Genomic DNA, 25,126 nt, shown 5'->3' with positions numbered 1-25,126 from the left:
TTTAATGTGTTGAGTGAAAAAAAAAAAATACCATGTAAGATGTACAGAGAGTACAACTAATGTATAATCGGGTTCTATTTTTTATTTGTTAGTGAACCGGAATGCCACGTAAGGTGTATAGCATAAAACGTTTAAAACGGTTGACGAGAAAATTTTCTCATAAAATAATGGTTATTGCCATACTTTTTAACAAATAAATTAATTTTGGACGAGATAAAAGAGAGAACACACGGCCAAGAAGAAGAAAACAAAGAGACTTCCGGTTTCATGTACGATAGAATTTATGTTAAAATCCGAACTACCACTTTAAATATGCTGTTCTCTCTTTCATATTTCTTCCACAATATAAGTATTAGATTCGGTAATTTCTCAGCTACCAAACGGGTCCTAAGTTTTCCAAATTCCGAAGTCAAACCCAAATTACGAGAGGGATAACATCCCCTCCACCTCATTTTCTCTACTCTTTCTGGTAGCTAAAATGGCTACTAATGCTCACCTTCTAAATCACGTTCAGATCAAAGGTATTTATTCAGCATTAAGTTTTTTTTTTTTTTGGAAAATTCTGAACTCTTTGCGTTGGTTTCATCTCTCTTATTTTTGGGTTGTGTTCTCAATTTTTGGTAGAAAGGCCGGCACAGTTACACAATGAAGGGAATTCCCAACTTTCTGTAAGTACCTAGATCTTTTTTTCCCCTTTGATACTACTTGCCATAATTTTATGAGAAATCCATGCCGAGATAGAGGTAACAGAGATAAGATTGCTTCATAGTCAACGCAAAGTAAACCTAAGGTTATGAGGATACAAGTATAGTTCTGCGTGTTGGACTCTAATACGATGCTCCTAACACTGCTCATGAAAACTGAAACATAAGTATCGAATGCAGAAAAGGGTATACATTGCCTTCAGTTTTTTCCAGAGAAATGATGAATTATGTTCCTCAGTTTCTCCATAGCCTCTTTTTAAGTTGCGGTGAGTATGCTTTTCCTTTATAGTCAATAGCATGAAAACGGAGTGTTTGAGATAAACGAATTCATGCAAAACAGGGAAGAGAAGTAAAGATAGTTGTTATTCCTGAATTTCGAATATGTAAATAAAATAGCACGTGTTTGAGGAGGAGGGAGAGAGAGGAGAGGGTGGGGGAGAGGGGGTGGGGACTGATAATCAATCAAGATGAACAAGATATATGAACCAAATTTCTTCTCTATGTAACGCTAAGCCCATAAACTGCGAGTTAAAATATATATCCTACATTCTAATTTTGGATCTTTATGGCTTTTAGCTGAAAGCTTAGAGTTGCAATGTTGGACCTACAGAACTTGTAAAATTTCCAGGAAATTACAAATTTTTATCGCAACCTAATTGTAATTTTCAGTTCCGGACTCTTTTGCTGCAAATTCATTTCCTGCTTTTGCTTGTAGAAATATTGCTCAGTCAGTTCATTAGTTTCTATTGCTGCTAAATGTCAATTATCAAATTCTGAAATGAAGTTACGTGAAGAGAGCAACTATCCCTCTGATCCTATTGCAAATAAAAAACACAATAAAGCTTCAAGAAGAACTCAAGAGAAACTGTGAGTGGGAAAATTCCTTGTCCTATTCTCTTATCCAACTATTATCCAACTTCCCTTTTATATAGATGTTGTTTTCTCCTTTAGATGCTGAACTATTGCAAGTGGTGAAGGCCTTGGTTTGGGTTATCACTTCCTTCAAGATCCAAGGTTCAACACTTCATGGGTGCAAACAATCCTTTGGGGTCACACCCCATAGTGAAAAGCCAACGATTTAACCAATTCAGTTTAGGGAAACTTCCGAGGGTGCGGTGCACGGGACTGGGGTTTACTCTGCAAGGGTGGGTCTGAAGGGCCCTGCCTTGGAGAGGTTCTCCAACATAAAAAAAAAAAAAAATTATACTAGGAGAACACGTTACATAATTAGACAGTGTGATCTAGGACTTTCCCGATCTACTAGGAAGAATATAATATAAGACAAATTAAACGTTGAAGACTTGCTCATTCTACTAGGAAGTAAGGCAGTCACTCTTCAAAGCACATGGCCCTCTTGGATTGAATTCTGGCTCTTATCTGTTGATATCTTACTGTTGTCAAAGCTGCATTACTTCTGAATCCTAGTGGGTGTGCCACTTATGTGATTAATTCACTTATCCATACAAGCACACATATATCTTAGTATATTCTTTTGTCTGTGGGCATATGTTTCAGGATTGCAACATATTATATGTACACTGGCAAAATACTAATTGGGCAAGTTCATATGTCCTCAAAATTCCATGAGCCACATGCAGGTGGCCACTGGCATCATTAATTGTGCAATCTGTTGAATACTTTAAGCCTCAGTCAACTTGAATATAGCAATCTGTTGACATGGTCTTAACAACCAAATTTTGCAGTTGTCCTCTGAGCATTTCTTAGATAGTGTGCTTTTGGTTTAGTATTTTAGGAGGATGTATGAAACAAGTCATCCAGAGACATCACAAGTGATCTCATGTTTAGACATTGTAGTTCTTTGTCCCGCTTTTTAAATGATATATATATATATATAACTTGTGATGATAAAAGTTGTACAAAAGTGATATGAACCCGTGGGAATGAAATCCCTTAAACCCACAATCAAATTGAAAACTCACCCAAGAAAGCCAAATTCAAGTCAAATGGATGGAGAATCTAGACCCGATGAGAACTCGTTTCAAGAACCTAGGCCCACCTTGGTTCCCATAAAAAAGAGTGACAAAGTGCCTGGAAAATAAAATCTCTGTGGAACTATTATTAGATCTGATTCGCATCTCCTATTTCTGATCTTACAATATCCCAAAGCGCCAATCCATCCGTTAGCACTCCTAAACAACCCAAGTCCAATCAAGTTTGATTACCTTTCACAACCAAGGAACATAAACCCAAGCCCAAACCTGTCCCCTTTGTTTGATCGTTATACCATACCTCTTCCCTTACACCATTAGAAACTGTATATTCCCTACTATTTTTAGTCCTTTTTTCACCAGGATCCTAGCTCATCCGAACTCCTATAAAAGGTTGTGGCCCAGAAACTCCTATATCAGATTTGGTATTGCCACCCTTTGTCCTACACTAATTTTGGTATGAAAGCCCTTTTCCTGCATCACCTAAGGTCCCTAGCAATGAAATAAATGCAATCAGAGATGCTCCAGATTTCCCATTCCTCTTGCGCTTATAACACCATATCACAAAAAGATTATACAGCTTGAGTGAGCTAGTTTGTTTATAGGCGCATAATCAATTGCAGTGTAATTATGGCTTTGTCATCCTTATTTATGAATTTTTATTAGAATTTCTAAAACTCTTTAATTGCCTTGATTGCTCATGTTGTGAATGTTTTTAGTGCAGTGTTGGTAAGAGAGTGCTTAAGCACAAAAGGAAGTGCTTTTACAAAAGTTTGCTTTAAGTGCACTTTTTGAGTGAGCTTAAAGCACAAAAAAACGTGCTTTTGTTTTTTTGAAAAAAAAAAATATATATATATATATATATCAGTTGAGAACCCAAAAAATGATTTTTTTTTTAGTACTCAAGTATTGAGTTGATATTGAAGATTATTTACATATCATAGGGCCACATGTTTTCGTATGTGATGTATATGCTTTGAACCGGATATAATAGTCCAAGTTGGCTTTCTAGATGGATTGATATATGATTGCTTATGTTATCATAGAAGACAATACCTACAATTTGTGAGCTTTTTTGGTCATTGCCTTTATGGTATATTTTAACTCAACCATGTATTTTAGTTTGACTATGGCTATCAAATATCAAGATGTGTATACTTAGGTCCTGTTTGGATGTTGAACTGAGTTGAGATAAGTTGAATTCTTTATGAACAGTAGTGAGTTAAGATGGTGGAGTGAGTTTTGTGGGGCCCATTTAACATGGGTTTAGATGTGTTTGGATGTTAAGATGAGTTTAGATGTATTTATAGGAAGTTGAAAAAGGTTGTGGGTCTCACGTGTAAAGAGGTATTGAGTTTGAAAAGGTTGGGAGTCTCACATGTAAAGAGGTTTTAAATTGAGATGAGTTTAGTAATTTGAGAGTTGGGTGTTTGGATGTTAGACTTAGCTTAAAATTAGACTGATAGTCCAAGTTCCAAGTGGGCCCTTAGTAAAGCATGAGAGAATTATATAAAATGCTATGTTTGGATTTGATGCAATTAGATGATTACTTGATTGTCATGTTGCATAATACTCCAATAAATTGAGTTAATAAGGTATACATATTTCCATCTTCCTTCATAATACTTCTTATTGTATGTTATGATTTTTTTTTGTTATTATACATAATTTTTCAAAAAATGTGCGCTTTGTGCATATGCTCTAGAAAGCATTTGTGCTTAAGTGCGCCTAGTGGTTTCACCAACATTGGGTTGGTGGGGCACAATGAATTGCTGCATGCATATAACTTTGATGACATAGTTTGTGCATTGTTAGTAGAGGCTTGAAATATTGTTGCTAATGAGAAAGTCGTATAATAGGAGCATTTAATTACAACAATCAGTGAGGATCATGAGGAAACATGCTGGGGCTGTGGATTACGCCTTCTTCTGCCATCTAATGCACCTATTTTCAAGTGTGGCTGGTGTGGGGCCATAACAAAGCAGAACCCACGGAAACGTGAAAGCAAGTGCTCTTGGTGGAGACGCTTGCGAGACCGGTGCTTTGTTTGTATCCTTTTTGTGTTTATGCTATTTGTGATATGTAAGTCAATATAACTCTCTTCTCCCTCCTTCTCTCCCTCTCTTTCTCTCTCTCATACATGATTGAGATCATTCACCTGCTTTTGTTTTTGATAGTTCATAACTAGTTCTAGTATCAGTTGCACTCTTGTAAACCCCCCCTTCTCATAGGGTTAGGATTGCTACGTATTAACTTAGCACCAACAAATACCTCAAACATACTTCCTTTATAATGAGATAACCAAGTGAAACTTGGCAAGTTTAAGTAACTAGAAATAAACAATGTTTTATTGACCCAACATTATAATAATTCCAAATTAATTCTGTGTTTGGCACTTCTTAGGACTTGACTAAGACAAGGTTTAATCGATTAATTATGTCCCACTTGCTCATCCTCACCCTCTTTATCTGGGACTTTGAAAACACAAAAACAACAACAAATGAGTCAGATGCTCACTATATAGTACATTACACTATAGAAAAAGGATTTTGAATTAGGATTTAGCTTTGAAAACATTCTTAAACACATTAAACAATCGCTTAAGTATTAAACAACACATTTTCATATTATTCTATACTATAGATTCCAAGAGGCTCCAATATTGAGTTGTGACCTTGACTAGTCCTTCTGGAGTATACCTTCAACTGTGCCTCAAGATTTCCTTGGGTAGTTACATCTTAGGTAGACCACATCTTCTAAACCTCCTTTAGTGTGGGCGCATCTTCGCGTAATTTTGTATTGGTACATAACATCATCATATGGCCATCATATAAACATTCATTATATGAATTCATTCATGCTTTCTTTTTACATGTCTTTCATGTCATAACGTTTTCATAACATTCATGACATGATATTAATCATAAAATTAATGTTTTTCATATCAAAACATTGGAATAGTTTTCATAACATAAATATAATCATGATATAGCCTATCGTAACTCTACACTCCTTAAGCAACCTAAGAAAAAGCACCCATTATCATTACTACCACGGTTGTCCCTGCTTTATGCCATTGGGTAGACCTGGTTTTCTAACAAAAATGATAGGAACATGGAGGAAAATTACGGACGTTTCAGGAAAATTACGATATAGTAGCCCATCGTAACTCTACGTTCCAGTAATGAACAGTAACAAACATTCGCCTTAGTCCGTGAAACATCCACAAATTCTGTCCTATAACTGTAGCATGCCTCTTTTTTAAAGCTTCTGTTTAGTTTGAGAAAACAACACTTTTTCATGGATGATCACATGTGGTTGATTTGCTTATCATGCAAGAAATAATATGGTCTGTTTTTATGCTCTTTCATTTGTCAATGCAACCCTACTCGCCCTCTATTCTTTGTATGGTCATTGAGTCCTGATATATGGCTTTCAAGTTTCGGTCGTGGGCCTAAAGACTTGCTGAAACCAGTCTATTGCTCAATACTTAACCTGAAAAATGATGGCACTTAGCCTAGAAAATTCTAGCCCAAGCTTATTTGGGGTTTGTGTGCCTTTAGGTCCCTACAATGTCATCTCTAAGGTTTTCTAATTTGGCATGATGGTCACTGTATAGCCTGGATGGCTGGTCTGGTTTTGGGAACCAAGTGTGAGTTTTAGAGCCTACAAAATGGTGCAAGTGTAGTGTATGCAAACTGTCAACCTACTGCATATCATGAAAATTTCAGCGACTGCACAAATTTGAGTCATTGGAAGAATGACTACCATGGCCTTAAATTCTCATCACAGCCCCAAAAAAGAGTCCAAACAGAAATCCCTTTGAGGTCATGGTGCAGCAGATTTTTCTCAATGGCCAGCTCTTACCCTTAACTACATGTATGGATACCACATATAAAATGCATCACTCATGAATATCTTTCAACATGTATATTTCTCGACATGCAGACTCATGAATACCTAGTGCTTCCAGCTATGTTCTGAAGAAAAAAGTCATGTGGCAGGACCTTTCCACTTGGTTTTCTTCGCCCAAAGTTGATCTCTTCACTTCCTAGCCTTAGTTTCTATCTGCTGACATGATGAAACAGAAAGGAATATGTTAGGTTCACAAAAGATGGTGAATTTCAAATTTAGGGATAATGCTTAATGATATTTACCTTGGATTGACCCTAGAGTTGTACACAGAGTTGCATCCTCTAGGAATTTGTTAGGACTTGAAAAAAGGTGACATAGGAATGTTAAAAAAAAAAAGCAGAAAACTTAGGGTTATCAGACTGATTTAGTTGCTGGAAGGTAGGCAGCGACTTCCACAAAAAAAATTGATGAAGAAACTCACTTAAATTACCAAATGGAGGCCAACAGATATGATTTTTGCTGCGGAGAAGGAAGATTCCTTTGCCTTGGTTTCAATTTAAGCAGATATGGCAGCCTTGATTTAGGACTTTAGAATCCTGAAATCAGGTTAGTGCTTGTTCCCGTTTTGGTAAGTTTTCTTTTCTTATACTAGACCAAATTACGCAAGTGTCATCTACTTGCCTTCTATAACAAATTAGCACCTAAATCAATTATAGCAACACTTTAAAAACATTCAATAGCAGCTGGAAATAAGAAAAACAAAAATTGAAATTACTAAAGTCTGGAAATTAGGAACCCTAATTTCACAACCCTAGGTACTCTGTTGTGACACTCCTGCAAGTCATTAGTACCAGTTAAAATTTGAATGGATATATGAAAATAGTGGCATCCTTCCTTTCATCAAAAGAGGATAAAAAAAAAATTAGACTGAGAATTAGATCTGAATTTGTCAAAAACATTTGTTAGATTTGGTGAGTTATGTACTTATTCTCGTGGTTTCAGGGAGGTGTTTGTTGGAAAAAGGGAAATGAGAAATTGAGGGCCTTCTAGTGATAGTGAGATTTTGAAGGTCAAACCAAAGAGAAGAACAAATGCAGTAGAAATGTGCAGGGCTTAGTGAAAATGGTGCCAAATGCTGTTGTGTCTCTAATATGATTCGTCAGCCCAATCTCTCCAACAGCATTTCTGGGGAGGCACATATATGGTGTTTTCTATGAGAATACTGCTAGGTTATTAGTACGGAAGTTATCATTTGTTTAAAGTGGGTATAATCTTGGGAAAACTGGGATAAAAGATGCAATCTTCGAGGGAATAAACCTCATTCGTAATGTCCTCCAATGAGAAACTTATTTTCTTTTCATTTCTTTAAAGGTTCAGTTTATCATGTCCAACCAAGAGTACGCCCCACATATCCGTATTACTATCTGTTGAACATATTGCATAATTCTCATTTTGTTCTTAAATTTTGGTGTACAGTTCACCACATGGTGAAATCAGTTACATGATACCATATTCTGCTTATCTTTTGCATCTCATCTTTGTATATTTTCTTGAAATGCAGGTGGTGGTCTGTGGGCCATATACCCCGTTATCTTTTCTATTAGCTCTTTCTGTGGGATATTCCACTCCATTGTAACAATGATCTTGTCCATAGCTACCATATCTTCGTTCAGCCTTGCGGCATTTCAATGTGCTGGCATGCCTCCAAACATACAGTGGGGTAGCTACCCAGTTGTGCAAAAGGGTGAATTTGAGAACTATACCTTCTGTCACTATTGCTCAAAACCAAAGTCACCTAGGACTCATCATTGCCGTTCATGTGGAATCTGCATATTGGATATGGATCATCACTGCCCATTTGTAAGTGTTTCTTACCTTTTCAGCTTATTAATCTCTCTTGTCATACATTAATTACATGTTATGATAGCCATTTGAATAATTGTTTTGGTAAGTGATAAAACTTCATTAAGGCCCCATTTGGATGGTGAAAGTGTTTCTTCTCATTTCATCTCATCATTACAATTTTGCCAGATTCTCACACAAAATATAATAAACAATTCAACTTTTTCAAATTCCAAAACAATAATAATATTAAAAAAATAATATTTCTAACAATATTTTATTCAACTTTCAACTTTCATCTCAACTCACTATCCAAACAACATCTAAATTATGCAAAAGGCACATCTAGGTATCTGAGGGGCATACAAGAGTCATCTATCTTGAAGTAGAAAAAGATACCAAAAAAAAAAAAAAATATTTATTAAAAGTTGGCTATGAATGTCTATAGAGGCTGTGCAAGGGAAGAGAGTACTAAAAAAGCATTTTGAGCTCCTTCAACCTCTGTTCGCAATCCTCAAAATTCTTGTCCTTTTTTTCCTTCAAAATACACTGTACAATGCAAGTAGGAATACCATCTTCCCCAATGTCCAAGTGTAAAAAAGGCCCACTACTCTTCTGGGCATGATCCAAACCGAAACAATGTGTGTGAAGAAATTACTCCACAAAGGACAAGCTATCTTGCAAAAGAGTAAAAGATGGTCATTGAACGCGCCGCACCCCTCGGACATGCAACACCAATCAGTCACAATGTGTCTTTTCCTTAAAATATCCATGATGAGGACTTGCCTAAAGAGGCTGTCCATGCAAAAAACACAGCTCTCAAAAGGGGCCTCATTCTGTCAAAATCTTTTCCATGGAAAGAGAATGTGATCATGGTATGGTAACGTTGCAGAAAGAATGAGTCCTGGACATCATTTTCTTGGAAGGCTCCCAAAGAAGCTTATCTTCACTTCCCTGTCCCAAACTAGTCGAATACAACTGACTAAAGAATGCAGTGAACTTATCTATCTTCCAGTAGTGAAATACAGTTGATTGATGAATGCAGAGAAGTCGTCTATCTCCCAGTCTTGAGCCACTTTGATATAAAGTCTACTCTAGACCAGGGGAGTTCCAATTTTTAGACTCCTTCGAGTAGGGAAGATCCAAAAGCCTATACAAATATAAATTCAGAGAAAGCCTCCATAGTTGGACAAGAATGTGCTTCATCTTACCTTTCACTTGGAAAGAAGATAATATTGAAATTATTTCTGATACACCACAACACTTGCCACCAACTACTCAAACCAGCCAAATTCTTCTACATAAACCTTCTTTTGTGATACGATTAGGCCCATAAATGCCCCCAAAGGCTGTAGAGAAACCATCGCCGACGATCCTAAAGAAACAAGCCACTATATAGTCCCTCACACATTCCAATTTTTCCACCTCACTTGTGTTCCACATGACCAAGATTCCATTGGATGCTAAGTAACTTCAATCGCAAGTGGCATCCCCACAAGATTTGAACACATGACATAGAAACAAATTCCAGCTTAATCTCCCACAGAGAGATGATATATGCCTTCCATCTTCGAAGAAGACTTTTTATTCTAAGGTGATTGTCTACGCCGCTCAGACCTCTTACATTCCAAGATAGCAACCTAGCCTTTGTGATAAAGAATCGATCACCATCCTCCCCTTGGTTTAGAGCCACCAACTTCGGAGTCATAATTGATAGTCCCCATAATTTTTTTTTATTTTCTTTTCTCTTTGACTTTACCCAGAACCTATTCACTATGTGAGGGAGAAGATAAGTCAAAGGGATCTATCTCTCACATTTGCCCACTAGAAAGCATTCGTGGCAAGTAGGGGGCAAATTGATAGTCATGGCCTTAGAATTGTTGGTAATCCTCATTTGCCTGGGTTTGACCCCCTATATGACCAATTTGACATTGTCCCAACTCAAGGGAAGCCCAAGCAGTGGTCTAATGGCACAAACAAAGCTCCATTAATACCAAAATGTGCAATAACCTGACCATTAAGTTTCCCTAGCTCAAAATTACCCATTGGTCATTCCTCCACAGCCTGGTGTAAATTGGATGGATGAACTACAGCTGGGAGGTGGCTATCTGATGCTGTTGATTGAGCTTCCCAGGGGTTGGTACTCTCATATCACTCAAAGGGTGGCCCAACCATAGGTGGCATTTTTTTCACAGCTACTGCCGAGGGCCCACATTCCGATGAGGACAAGCTATGAGGAGATGCATTGAGGGAGTTCTTGGCAGAGGCTTTCGATCAATGTTAATTAGGAGTTTCTTTTGTATTTACTTGAGAGATATGGATTTGGAGAGAAGTGGTGATCATGGATTAGTTATTGCATTTCGACAATCAGACTTTCGATTTTGGTGAATGGTTCCCTGGCTAGTTTCTTTAATAGTTCTCGAGATTTGAGGCAAGGAGATCTCGTCTCATTTCCTTTTCATTCTTGTCATGGATGCATTGAGTAAAATGATTGAAGCGGCAGTGGATGGGAGTTTCATGTCGGGTTTTTTGGTGGGCGGTGATTCTCTTGGTAGCCTAAAGGTCTCACATCTTCTTTTTGCTGACGATTCAATAATTTTCAGTGAGCCTAATCAATAGGGCTGGGCTCCAGAATGCCTAATTTCGACCTCAGACTCCGACCAAAGTCAGAGGTCAAGTTGAGCTCTGCCTCGTCTTTGAATCGGAGTGGATTCCGACTCTGATTGCAGTTTCCGGAGTTGGCGTTGGAGCCATAGGGGGGGGGGGGGAGATTATCATCGACTTTGAACCTGTTTCTCTCAACCAGTGGCTGTAGCTCTTAGAGGGGTACAAGAACCACCCATCTCTTCCGCCAATGTAGAATTTGTAGGCTTCGTATAAATATAGAAAACAAGCAAAGAGAACAATAAAGAGGGAGATATGTCTCTGAAACTCCATGAGCGAATTATGGAAATTAAACAACGAAGATGATCCTTCAAAAATCTAAGAGAAGTATATTTAGATATATACACTAGCCAAGCTATCGATTCACGAGGCTTCAAGCTAAGCGATAACCTTCAGAGGGACAAAAATGTTGCAGAAACCATGTAAAATTGGGTAGGGTATGATGAATCTATTGCCGTTGATTTTTCAAAGAATCAACGGGATTGGTACCTTGAAGCTAACAATCAAAGGGCCCTAGAACCAAAATTTTTTTTTAAAAAATAAAAAGCAAACACAATGGTGATTTGAACCCAAAGCACGTAACAAGCTTTTTTCAATAAAGTTGGGGCTAAACCTGTAGACACATAGACTGACAGATGGACAGACACAGATAGACAAACATGGGAAAAAGAGGTAATAGAAAATACAGAATTTTCTTTCTTTTTCCGGAGAAGCAATAGAAAATGGTAAAGTTTAAGGCAATGGGAGGGGGGAGAGAACGAACAAATAGCAGAGATAAACAACAGAGATTTGCTCCGAAATTTTTGTTTAGTCGGAGTTGGAAGTTCTGAAGTCGAAGCCAATCCGACTCCAACAATATTTTTTAGAGTAACTCTGCCTCTGAATTTCCATTTTTCTGATTCCCCCGGAATCGGAGTTAGAGCGGGCATCGGCCAGAGTCAAAGCCGGTAGTGGTTTTGCCTAGCCCTACTAATCAAGATCATCTTCAATCTTTGAGAGTCCTCTTTTGTTATGTTTTGAAGTTGTTTATGGTCTTAGAGTCAATTTACCTAAGTTAGAAATAGTTCCAGTGGACCCTGTTTCGAACACTATGGATTTGGCCAACAAATTGGGTTGCAAGATCTCATCCCCTCCCTATAAGATATCTTGGCCGTCCCTTGGGAGCTCTCTATAAATCTTTGTTGATTAGGGACGGATTGATCGAGAAAACTGAGAGGAGATTGGCTGGATGAAAAGGATTTATTTGTCTAAAGGGGGAAGAATTACACTGATTAAAAGTACGTTGTCTAATCTTCCAACGTATTTTGTATCCCTCTTTTCTTTGCCCGCTAGGGTGGCTAGTCGAATTGAGTGGATCTTCCGCATTTTTTTGTAGGGCGGTCATGGGGAAGAAAGAAAGTTCCATTTGGTAAGTTGGGATAAATTTTGTTCATCAGTTTCTTGTGGAGGTTTTGGGATTCGCAATTTGAGGTTTTTCCACAAAGCTCTTCTTGGCAAATGGCTTTGGAGATATCATTTAGAGAGGGATGCATTATGGTGGAATGTTATTGATGCTAAATATGGGAGGGCTTGGGGGAGTTGGTGTTCTAACGAAGTCGAAGGTGTGTATGGTGTGGATTTGGGAAATCTATTCGGAATGGTTGGGCGAATTTCTCAACTCATATTTTTTTTAAGCTGGGTGGAGGAGAAAGGATTCGATTTTGGCATACTCTTTGGTGTGGGGACTTGGCTCCTAAGAATGCTTTCCCTTCTCTCTTTAGGATTGCAAGGGACCAAGAAGCTACAGTGGCTGATTCTGTCATTTTTTCTAATAATATCCCTCAATGGAATGTGAGATTTATTAGAGATGTTCATGATTGGCAAGTGCCCGTTGTTTCAGATTTTTCCAGTAGGGTGCATGATATGAAGAATGTGCAGGGACGGGAGGACAGATTGCTGTGGAATCATGCTGGTAACCCAAAGCGCTGACTTGCTATTGTGTCAATCAATTTCCTTGGAAGTGCATTTGGAGATCCTGGGTGCCTAGTAAAGTTGCTTTTTTCTGCTGGTTGGTCTCTTGGGAAAATCTTGACTATGGATAATTTGGGAAAGCTTGTTATTATCTGCTTAGATTGGTGCTACTTGTGTAAGAAAGACGGTGAATCCGTTGATCATTTATTTCTGCACTGTGAGGTGACCAAGACCTATTTGGGATGAGATTTTCAGTAGGACGGGTATTGCTTGGGGGGTGGTGAATCCATAGGCTTGTTGGAAAGGGTTTATGAGTAGTCATTGCATTGCTGCAATTTGGAAGATGATTCCTTTATGTTTGATGTGGTGCTTATAGTTGGAAAGGAATGAGTGGTGTTTTGATGGTAGAGAACGTTCATGGGGACAATTCACAGAGTTTTTCTGCCTAACTTTATGTCTTTGGCTGAATGTTCTTGTATTGAATGGGGATAATCTTCATGATTTTCTTCTACCTTTTTCTAGCTCCTAGCCTTGTATTTAGGTGTTTCCGTTTGTATACTTCCTATGTACTTGGTCTATGCCTATTTACTTGTCTTAATAAAACTTCTTATTACTTATAAAAAAAGTGTGGAAGAATTCTAATACCCTTTCTCAGGTCCTCTTTGATAACTTTGCATTCATGGTGGCCTCTTTTCAGCTGAAATGATGACCTGCTGGCCTCCACTTTCGTGTTATGCTAAGGCCAAAAACCTGCCTTGACTATTGGACAGACATTGAGCTTTGTCTACTCTGTTAGCCACCCACAAAAACCTAGTAAGATCTACTAAATCTTCTGTTTGGAGAAGGGTTACCACAACTGAAATGAACTGAGTGATGCTCACCTTCCCAGTGACATTAAATCGATCACTCCTCTGTTCCTTTCATTTATACGCACTATTGAGACTCCATCCTTTTGTAGAAACTCAAACAACTTTGATTCTATTGGAAATCAACTCAAGCGACCCATGATCAGCTATCTTGTGAGAACAAAGTTATCTCCCTCAAACCAAAAGAGTAACTAAACTAAGCCCACTTGTGAGAACTGATTATCCGTGAGGAAGAAAGGAAAAAGGAGTTATCTCCTGTGTGAACAGCAAAAATAATATTTTTATAAAAACAATTACCAAAAATACCAATCAATAGGGGAGGGAGAGAGAGAGAGAGAGAGAGAGAGAGAACTATTGTTCTAGTAGAACTTGCAATCTAGTGATAGTTGATAGCAATTAAGGAAGAGGCTTATTAGTCTATCTCCCCTGCATGAATTACTGAAAATACCCACCAAGAGAAGGAGAGGGGGGGGGGGGGGGGGGGGGGGGGGGGGGGGGGGGGGGGGGGGGGGGGGGGGTGGGGAAGAGAGAGCGATTGTTCTAGTTGAACTTGAAATCTAGTGATAGAAATACTGAAAATTAGGGACAGATAATATATATATATATATATATATATATATATATATATATATGGGGGAAGAGAGAGAGCGATTGTTCTAGTTGAACTTGAAACTAGTGATAGAAATACTGAAAACTAGGGACAGATAAAATATATATATATATATATATATATATATATACACACACACACACACACATACATGTAAGTATAAGAAGCCACCCAAAGATAAGGGTTTTTTGGAGAAAACAAACCCCCTTAAGCCCTCCCACTGGTTTCTTACAATTGGCCTCATTTGTTTTCGTAGATGAGATGAGATGAGTTGAGATAAAAGTTGAAAGTTGAATAAAATATTATTAGAATATATCTTTTTAATATTATTTTTATTTTGGGATTTGAAAAAGTTGAATTGTTTATTTTATTTTGTATGAGAATTTGAGAAAGTTGTAATGATTAGATGAGATGAGATGATTTGAAAAGTTTCTTGAAAACAATCGAGGCCTGAACCTCCGATCATTTCTCTCTCCATAGATATAGCCGATCTATTAGCAATCTTATAGAATTTCACCAACTTAAAAGGTATTCTAGCACCACACAATGTTTTTAATGTTCTTCAAGTCATTTACCTGGCTCGAATTGTTTGGGCCACATTGTCATCCCAGCTTTGCACACTGGTTTCTCACAACTTCAAATCTCTGATAAATTCTCTCTCCAAATACACCACATCAAGCAAGGAGGAAACAATTTCCAGAAAACTTCTATATGATGGCTACCAATTCGTCCTTTTCAAACATCACACCAGGAGATCCAGCACTTTTCGAGGTATGACCCAATCTACTCCAAATAGGGTACAGATAAAAATTCCACAAGCACTAGTTAACTCAAAATGAAGCAGCAGATAGACTCTCCACCCTTCTAAAGTGGTTGGTTTGCATTAAGAAGGGGAATGAAAAAGGAGAGACAAATGTGGGAAAAGTGATTGTGAGGGAGTGAGAGTGGGAGAACAATAGCAAGCAGCAACGGAATCTGGAGTGGTAATTGGCTAAGGACTCTCTACACCATCAATTGGTGTTGTTTGCATCCACTCTTTATTTCTGGAATTTCCCTTTCTTTAATATATTGGTGAAGAGGGAAGTAGCAGGGAGTGTACAATGAGCTGAGTAGATAGAGTTGGGAGGGGGAAGGGAAGGGAAAGGAGAGAAGGGAAGCATTGAGGTAGCTAAAGTGGGAGTAGAAGAAAAGGATTGTGTGGTGGTGGTGAGGAAGGATGTTTTTCTTTGTTTGTTAGCCTTTTTCCCTTCTTTTGTTCACTTTCTTTCTGGTAGAGAAGTACATGTGATGTGGTACATGGACCCATAAAACATGATTTCTATTTGCCCTTTAAAGAGTGATGAAAAGGAAGTATCTTCCTATACCATTCTTATGCAGCGAACAATAGCTGTTGAGTACAAGATTCCAGACTATGTTCACATATCTCAAGATTGTAAACAACTTCTTTCTCGCATTTTTGTTGCAACTCCTCTAAAGGCACATAACTAGTATGTGATGTGCAGTAGTATAGTTGGCGGTTGAAAGTCTGAACTGTTGTTTGGTTGGAAGGAGAAATGGTGCATGGGAAAACCATTGCCATTGAACTAAAATCTTTTGAGATTTCTAGGGAGGGTCGATGGTTGATCCTTACAGAGAGAGGGTGGAAGTTTGTGAAAAGCATGAAGATGGAGTTTGCCATGGCACGGTGGCTTTGCAGAGTCCTGGGAGGATGGTGTGAATGCAAGGAGAAAGGGGTTTTATGCTAGTCATCGTGAAGGGGACAGGGGCTTCACTGTGCAGAGGTGCTCAAATGTTCAAGGTGCATTCATGGCACTAGAATTAGGGGTGGGCAGCGGGGCCCCGCCCCCGCTGCCCCGCCCGGCTTCCGCCCCGCGCCGCATAGAGAGGGTATAGCGGGGGCCGGGGCGGGATGACCCCAGCGGGGCCCCGCCCCGCCCCGCCCCCGCCCCACATTAAAAAAAAAATTTTATTTATATATATTAAATAAATATATTGTATATAGATATACACAATTTATAAAAGACTTAAAATTATATTCAAGTCATTGGATTGTTTTGGCCTCCTAGGCCAATCTTTATATAGGAGGCCAAGGCAATATAATAGTCATCCTTAAGCAATGTGGGACTTAGTAGTAAGTTCCACATTGCTTAAGGATGACTATTGTATTGCCTTGGCCTCCTATATAAAGATTGGCCTAGGAGGCCAAATCAATCCAAAATCTAACTCTAATGAGTTTAAATTTTTTTATATTTATAAATTTTAATTTATTATTTAAAATATATTATAATTTTGGTCTAAAAAAATATTTTTAGACCAAAAAAATTTTTTTTTTAACATAATGGCGGGGGGCCGGGCGGATGGGGGTTTTTCCCCCGCCCCCCGGCACCGGGGCGGTGGACCCCGCCCCCGGAAATCCCCAACCCCGCATGGTGCGGGGCGGGGTGCGGGGAAGGGCACCCCCCGCCCCGCACCATGCGGGTAGCAGGCCTAACTAGAATAGCATCTAGAGGGTGGCTAGTGGGGATGACAGTAGCATTGTTTTAGTAGGTACTCAGGGACGTGAGGAGGTTGGCAGGAGATTTGTTGGCCTTCAAAAGGGAAATATAATGCAGGTTTTTTCTGATATGCAAACGCAGATGGGGATACTGCAAGTTAATATTACGTGGCTGAAACGGTGCATTGAGAATCAAGGGTGGGATTTGAGTTCTGGTTTGGATAATGGGCTTGTTATTGGGCAGTTTAAGGGCCAGTAGCCCAAGGATCAGCCAAAGGGTAAGGAGACCAACGAGCCTGAAGTTGGTCCCTTTCCTGGGACTGCTAAGGGGAAGGGCCCATCCAATGGGCCCAGGCCTTCTAGGGTAGACCTCAGACCCACGGGGCCTGTATGGAGGAGGCGTGGGGCCTCCCTTCCACCCGCAGTTGTGGCCTGCTGTTAGGGACCCTGGTCTTGTCCCTAACACTAGGGACCACGAGCTTGCCTTGGTGAGGATGATGATTGAGTGATCTTGCCAACTTGCTTGACCTTCCACAAAGGGTTGGTGTTTGGGTGATGGAATGATGGAATGGAATAAGTGTTTAGGGAGGGCAAATCAATGTGGGCGGCTTGAGACTTGTCCTTGAGTGTGGCGCCAAGATGATGGGCTAGGGTTGGATGAGTGAGGTGAGGTTAGGGTTTTGGATGATCTAAGTGATGATTATGAGTGTTTGAGGCAATGTTGACGGCTTGAATGGTGTCCTTGATGTTTGGGCCACTTGGATGGTAATTAGGGTTGATATAGTGAAGTGTAGCTAGGGTTTTGTGGGGTGGCTAGGGTTGATTTCGAGATTGGGAAGAGTTGGCTTAGGTTTGGAGTTTAGGGTGATGCTAGGGTTTGGGAATGAGGTGGAAGAGTGAAAAATTAGGGTTTTGGGTATAAGGCAACTAGGGTTGCTGAAATAGGTATGGTAGGATTAGGGTTGACTTGGTCTTTGGAAGGTTGGCTAGATTTGGATGATTTCGAAATGGATATGGAAGGTTTGCAAGATGGAGGGAATCTTGAGGGAAGAGGGGAATTCGAATTTGAACTAGGATTTGAACTAGGATGGCAAGTCAATTGTTTGTTTTCCCAGTAAGCGCTTGGGGACTCACCGCCATTCGGCAGCTATGGAGGAGTTTTCGGAGTTATATTTGATTTAGATCTTATGGATCTCCCTCTTCTTGGGGGCGAGTTCACATGGTCTAATGGTCGGGGATGGTCAAGATTGGATAGGTTCCTTGTCTCCCCGTTGTGGGAAGCATATTTTCCTGATCTTTCTCAGAAACGGTTGCCCCGTGTGTATTCTGACCATTTTCCTATTGTCTTGGATTGTAGAGGTATTATTGGTAGACGCAAATCATTCAAGTTTGAAAATATGTGATTAGCAGCGGAAGGTTTTGTAGAGAAGGGGCGTTCTTGGTGGTCCTCTTATATGTTTACAGGCAACCCCAGTTTCATTCTAGCTTGTAAGCTCAAAGCTTTGAAGCAAGATCTAAAGAAGTGGAATTTGGAGGTATTTGGTAGCATTGACAATCAAAAGAATACTCTTATGGAGGAACTACTAGATTTGGAGAACAGAGAATTGACGGGAGACCTCTCGGAGGAGGCCCTTGTTAGAAAAAGAGCAGTTGTAACTGATCTTGAGAAGGTGCTATTGAGGAAGAGATTTCGTAGCGACAAAAATCCAGGGCCCTTTGGCTAAAAGAGAGTGATAAATGTACGAAATTCTTCCATAAAGTGGCGAATTCACATCGACGCAGTAACATGATTGAGTCACTCCACTCATGTACCCAAGTGCTTTCATCCTCTGGTGAGTTGGAAAATCATATTGTGCAGCATTTTGAGAACCTCCTTTCGGAACCTGTATGCCTGAGGCCAAAACTTGATGGCTTGCCATTCGAGTCTATTGATTCACAAAGTACTAATGGGTTCGAAAGGGCATTTGAGGAAGATGAGGTGTGTAAGGTTATTAGTAACATGGCGAAGGACAAGGCAATGGGCCTAGATGGTTTCTCGATGGGTTTCTTCCAGGCTTGTTGGGATGTATTAAAATGTGATATTATGCAGGTTTTTGCAGAATTTCATTCTTTCCATAAATTTGAGAAAAACTTAAATGTGACATTCATTGCTCTTATTCCAAAGAAACATGGGGCTATGGTAGTTGAAGATTTTTGCCCCATAAGCCTGGTGAGTGGAGTCTATAAAATTATCTTCAAGGTCCTGGCAAACAGGCTTAGCTCAGTGATGGAACATATTATTTCTGAGCCTCAAAATGCCTTCATTAGGGGGAGACAGATCCTGGATTCGGTGCTTATTGCCAATGAGTGCTTTGATCATAGGTTGTGGGAAGGAGTACCAGATATTCTTTGAAAGCTTGACATGGAAAAGGCTTATGACCATGTGAATTGAGATTTCCTTCTTTACTTGCTTGGTAGGTGTGGTTTTGGTGACAAGTGGATTTCTTGGATCTGTTGTTGTATATCTACTATCCGCTTTTCAGTATTAGTTAATGGTACTTCTGCTAGGTTCTTTAACAGCTCACGTGGTTTGAGGCAGGGGGACTCCTTGTCTCCTCTCTTGTTTGTCATTGTCATGGAGGCACTGGGGCGGTTGGTGAAGGTTGCTGTTGGTGGAGGCTTTTTATCCGGTTTTTCGGTGGGTAATGGCACAAATGGTACTACTTCACTCTCTCATCTTTTATTTGCAGATGATACACTCTTATTTTGTGATGCGGATCCTGGTCAGATTTAATCTTTGCGAGCTCTCTTGCTATACTTTGAAGCAGTGTTGGGGCTTAAGGTTAATCTTAGTAAATCCGAGATGGTTGTGGTGGGTGCGGTGCCTAATATTAACAACTTGGCACGGTTGATGGATTGCAAGGTGTCGTCCTTGCCTATGAATTATTTGGGTCTGACGCTGGGGGCCAATTTTAAGGCTCGAGCCATTTGGGATAGGGTGGTGGAGAAAGTAGAGAGGACGCTTGCTAGGTGGAAACGGATGTATCTATCGAAAGGGGGTCGATTACTTTAATTAAGAGTTCATTAACCAATCTCCCCACTTTTTTCCTTTCGCTCTTTCCTTTGCCTGCAGGGGTGGTGATCAGAATTGAGAGATTATTCCGGTCTTTTTTGTTTTGGGGGGGGGGGGGGGGGGGGGGGGGGAATGGGGGAGGAAACCAAATTCCATTTAGTTAACTGGAATAAGGTTTGTTCTCCTATTCCAAATGGAGGCTTGGGGATTTGCAATTTGCGAACGTTCAATTAAGTTTTATTGGGCAAATGGTTATGAATGTACCACTTAGAGGGGAACACACTATGAAAGGAGATTATTGATTCTAGACATGGGAAGGGGTGGGGAGGATGGTGCTCTAAGGAAGTAAGAGGGAGACATGGTGTGGGCTTATGAAAATTTATTAGGAAAGGTTGGCAAGGCTTCGAAAGTCACATAAGATTTGTGGTGGGAGGTGGTTCCAGAATTAGATTTTGGCATGATGTTTGGTGTGAGAGTGCGCTTTATATAGGGGATTTCCAGCACTTTATAGCATTGCAACTAACAGTGAGGCATCTGTTGTAGATATAAGGGTATTTTCTCATGGATCTTACCAGTGGAATATTCTTTTTAATAGAAATATTCATGATTGGGAATTGCATGCTGTCTCTGATTTCTTCGGGTTACTCTATTCTATGGGAAATATTACGGCTCAAGAGGATAAGTTGCAATGGAGGGCTAATGGTAGTAAAAAATGTATAGTCAGGAACTACTACAAGATGTTGTCAACCCAAGGCCATGTATCATTTCTATGGAAGAGGATTTGGAGATCATGGGTGCCTACTAAGGTCGCTTTCTTCGTATGGACTGCCGCTCTTGGTAAGATCTTGACTACGGACAATCTAAGAAAGAGGGGAATCATAGTGATGTATTGGTGCTATTTGTGCAAAAAAAGGGAGAATCTGTAGATTACTTACTTTTGCATTGTGAGGTCACGAGGGGGTTATGGAATGAGATCTTTCGAATAATGGATATTACTTGGGTAATGCCTCCCCGGGTGGTGGATTTATTGGCCTGTTGGAAGGAGCTTCAAGGTTGTCCCCAAATGGCGGTAGTGTGGAAGATAATCCCGTTGTGTATCATGTGGTGCACATGGTCAGAGAGGAATGAGAGATGTTTTGAAGATAGGGAACGCACAATGGAGGAGCTTCAGAATTGTTTTATGTGCACTTTAATGTTATGGTTTTCAGCTATTGTACTTGACGGAAACAATGTCCATGACTGACTTTCCTTAGCTAGAATGTAATTAGGTGTTTTCTTTTGTATACTTTCTATGTACACGGGCGATGCCTATTTCATTCGTATGAATAAAATCTTTATTACTTATAAGAAAAAAACAAAAAGAGTGATGAAAGGGGTCTATTTGTTAGCACGGGGGGGTCAATAGAAAATTGAAAATTGAAGGATGTCAATAGAAGCGGGTTTAAGCAGGTCTTCGGCATATTTAGCTTAAATAAAAGCTTTCATTGAAGTGTTCCATTCATGAATGGGATACAGCAAAGAATTTCCTTATACCAGACTACTCTTTTTACAGTAGACGCTGTAAATAGTTGGGGACTCCCCATACCAGGGAACAAAGTCTTGAACTTGTACATCCTCTGATGCTTTGCCATCTTTAGAAGAAATCTATCTTTGCACAATGAATTGGGCGAAACCTTCGATCTGCTTTAAATCTTAAATCATATTGATCACTGGGTTGATCAAGGGCTGTGTTCTGAGATGGTTAAGTGACTAATCCATGAGAATGATTATTTCTCCTTGGTATCTGCAAACCTGAGTAAATATTCCAAATCTGCTGTTCAATTGCACCATTTCAGAATTTGCTCCAATGCCAATTGATGCAATCCTTGTATGATCTGAGGAATAAAATAATTTTCAGAAGGCAAAAAAACTATTTATCCACGCACAATCACCTAGAGATAGGGGTAGAAAATGCCATTAAAGTCGGGTTGAAAGCTGCTGTTACAACTTTAGCTAAACCCTCTTTAAACAAGCTTTGCATAAAAAACCATAGAACTAAATTCAGATTTTAGAATCAAAACACGGCAGGCTACAATTAAAACAAATATTAAAAAAAATTATGTTTTTTTCTCAAAAAATAGGTAACTGTTGAAATAATTAAAAGTTGCCGCAATTGGGCTTTGGCTTTTGGTGTTCTAGGGTAAGCTAGGTCTAAGATCTGTTTTTCTTCCTACAAATTCCTTTTTCTTTTTGTTTGTTTTGAGAATCTGTTAACAATATGACATATTTTTCTACTCGTGCGTGATGGGCTAAAACTTCTTTGTAAATCTGCCTTATAGTCTGACTATTGTTAATATCTTATCTGTTGCTTTGGATTGTATTGCCCGAAGTATTAAATTAGATTTTACATCTGCATAAAATGAAACTGGATTGTGTGTCTTGACAATAGGGTTATGGGATTTTGCTGTGAAAATTTGAGCTCACAACAAATTGATCATTGATCCAATTTGAGTACCTCTACACTGAATAACTTGTTCTGGAAATACTGCATGTTTGATTCCTTTCATAACTCTATTTTCTTCCCTATGATTTTTATATTTGGTAGCCGAATGAGGAATTTTATTATTAGTTGTGTGGCAAATTAAAAACTCGGAGGATCCAATCTATTCTATAGCTGGCTAACCATTATAATTGTCTTGCAGATTGGGAACTGTGTTGGTGCAGCAAATCACCGGTATTTCATTCTCTTCCTCATTTCAGCTGTCACTAGTACAATCTATGTGTCAATCATGTCTGCATATGCAGGGCTGCGCATATGGCCTCCATTAAGATATAGGTTGGGCCATTTCAGTGGGTTTAACATGGATTTGGCCTTGAGAGCTATGATGGAAATTTTTCTTGCTTTTCTAAGGTCTACAGTGCTACTATCCGCAAGAGGGCTTGTTCTAGTATATCTTTTTGTTTCTAGTGTTTCAGTGCAGATAGGGTTGAGCGTTCTTCTGTGGCAGCAGCTTTGTTTTATATATGAAGGTAAAACATATTTAAGTCACTTAAGTACACGGGGAAATGAAGAAATTATTGGGAGAAAAGATTGCCAAAATCTATTTCGTTTTTTTGAATGCCCATATTCTCTATCAAGATATTTGCCAAATTTTTCAAGATCTCGGAAGAGACACGAGACGAAGGGGAGCTAGCTGTATATGTATTTATGGTGATCTGCTTCTTGCAGTGACTGCTTTTGTTTGTATAATTTAGTTTTTTGGGCATGTGAATTCACCTGTGAAACGAACTGCAGCCACAACCCACTTGTTTGGATGAAGACATTTGTAGCCATCTTTCCATGAGGTTAGTCATTCATGTAATGCTAGCAAACTGTTTGTACGTCTGAGTCCACCCCTGTAGTTGTTCATATTACAGCTACATAAATGTTTGTTGATTGAATTATAACAAGGATAAATGAATTCAGAAGAGGAAACATACATCTATTTGATAGTTTATGAGAGAAAAAAGAAAGATTTATCATGTTCAGCCTCCTCTCTCCCGAAGCTTCAATCAAACCCAGTCCAAGATGCAATAAAACAGCAGAGATAAATAGCTGCCATCACAGTTATGAAAACAAGAAGGAATGCTACTTTTTTTTTTTTATGGAGAATAGAAGTATTCCATCTCTGTTAAAAAGACTGTGTACTCTATATATTAGCATGTTTTAACTGTTTATGTTGGTATCATGGTGTATTTACATATAGGACTCTAGAATTCTACTTGAAGCCTCTGAGTAAGATATATTTCCTAAAACTAGTTCTAAACAAAAATCTCAAAAAAACTATTGTTCACTTACTGTTCATCCGAAACAAAGTTTATCTCGGGCGTTTTTTTTTTTTAATTGTTATGTACTGTTTGTAATGCTTCTATCTGTTGTATATGTTTGTTTAAAGCTGTCTTAATTGGTTAAAAGGTGACAATTCTTAGCTGTTAAAATTAAGGGTTGATTGCAGAACTACTACTTTGGTTTTTACCTTTTTGCAATTTGAGGCTCCAGTTTTCAACTTTTGCTAAATTGATACTTGGATTTGAGAAACTTGCAATTAGGTACCTCTGTAGAAAATTAACGGCAAGATTAACATTGATACCATGTGTCAACATTTGATTGGCTGACGTGGATATTGACGTCATGTGTCAGCCGATTATAGATTGCACGTGGCGTTTCGTTTGTTTTCTAACGGAAGATTGATTGAGGTAACTAATTGCCAATTTTTTAAAGTTCAGTTATCAATTTTTAAATTAAAAAATGAGGTCTCAAATTGCGAAAAGGTGAAAATTCATATACTAATTTTAAAATTAACCCTAAATTAACATTTGATAAAGGTCACCTTTCACATGTTATTTTTGAAAAAAAAAATCCACAAATATTTTTAATGAATATTTCATCTTTTATGACATCTAGTATTACCTATGATTTTTGAAGTGCCCTTTTTGGAATTTGTTGAGCTACCCAAACATTTTCTAATTACTTAAATTTTTATAATTTTGTTACAATCTCTTTAATTTTACTATTTGCTCAAGTATAACATATATGAACTGTTGTAACCATTCACTTGGCTCATGTTGCACTTACCACTTAATATTCTTTTCACTCCTACAATGGTTTTGGATTTTACTTACAAGTAATGATACATATATAATCCTTTACACGACCATATTTTAAAATGAAGGTGTATTTCTAAAAGATGTTACTTTTATAAGTTAATTTTATAAAATGATTTAGGTGCAACCAGTGGGACTAGTAGTATACAAAATATCTATATCATAATTACTATATATTAACTTAACTTATAGTAGTAGTGATGGTAGTCAATGATGAGTTGGGCATTTCATCAAATAGGCTATAACATATGTACTTGCCATGATAATTTATCTTGATCAAGAGGTAATGGGTTGGACCACATGATTAAAAGCAAGTAATTCTACATTCAGTAAAAAAGAGGGAGAGAAAGGGATGAAGATTTTGGCATTCAATAGTTTTGTCCCTTCCATTGTAATTTACCAGCCAATATATGCTGGAGAATTGTAACAAACTAACAGACTATCGAATATTCTACTAGCTGCTAGTGGCTACGTATACCACTACATGAAATTAGAGTAAAGTAACTGACAGTGACTT

General features: G+C 38.7%; 1 protein-coding gene across 1 annotated transcript; it reads left to right on the top strand.

Annotated features, from left to right (window-relative positions):
- Nucleotides 1–231: 231 nt before the first annotated feature.
- Nucleotides 232–23,493, top strand: LOC121265982 (protein S-acyltransferase 11). The gene is made up of 5 exons (XM_041169658.1): nucleotides 232–521; nucleotides 625–668; nucleotides 4,513–4,735; nucleotides 8,070–8,368; nucleotides 22,668–23,493. The coding sequence occupies exons 1-5, from the start codon at nucleotides 479–481 to the stop codon at nucleotides 23,157–23,159; spliced, it is 1,101 nt and encodes a 366-aa protein (XP_041025592.1). The 5' UTR covers nucleotides 232–478; the 3' UTR covers nucleotides 23,160–23,493.
- The last annotated feature ends 1,633 nt before the right edge of the window (nucleotides 23,494–25,126 follow it).

This window comes from Juglans microcarpa x Juglans regia, chromosome 5D, assembly GCF_004785595.1.
Source record: "Juglans microcarpa x Juglans regia isolate MS1-56 chromosome 5D, Jm3101_v1.0, whole genome shotgun sequence".
Classification (NCBI taxonomy): Eukaryota; Viridiplantae; Streptophyta; class Magnoliopsida; order Fagales; family Juglandaceae; genus Juglans; species Juglans microcarpa x Juglans regia.
The sequence above is the reverse complement of the archived record's forward strand: the minus strand, read 5'-3'. Positions and strand labels throughout refer to the sequence as shown.

Bases quoted from the DNA above. Each gene is read 5' to 3' on its own strand.
- LOC121265982 (XM_041169658.1), top strand. From the start codon at position 479: ATGGCTACTAATGCTCACCTTCTAAATCACGTTCAGATCAAAG. The intron at 522-624 runs GTATTTATTCAG...AATTTTTGGTAG, and splicing joins AAATCACGTTCAGATCAAAG to AAAGGCCGGCACAGTTACAC. The intron at 4,736-8,069 runs GTAAGTCAATAT...CTTGAAATGCAG, and splicing joins GTTTATGCTATTTGTGATAT to GTGGTGGTCTGTGGGCCATA.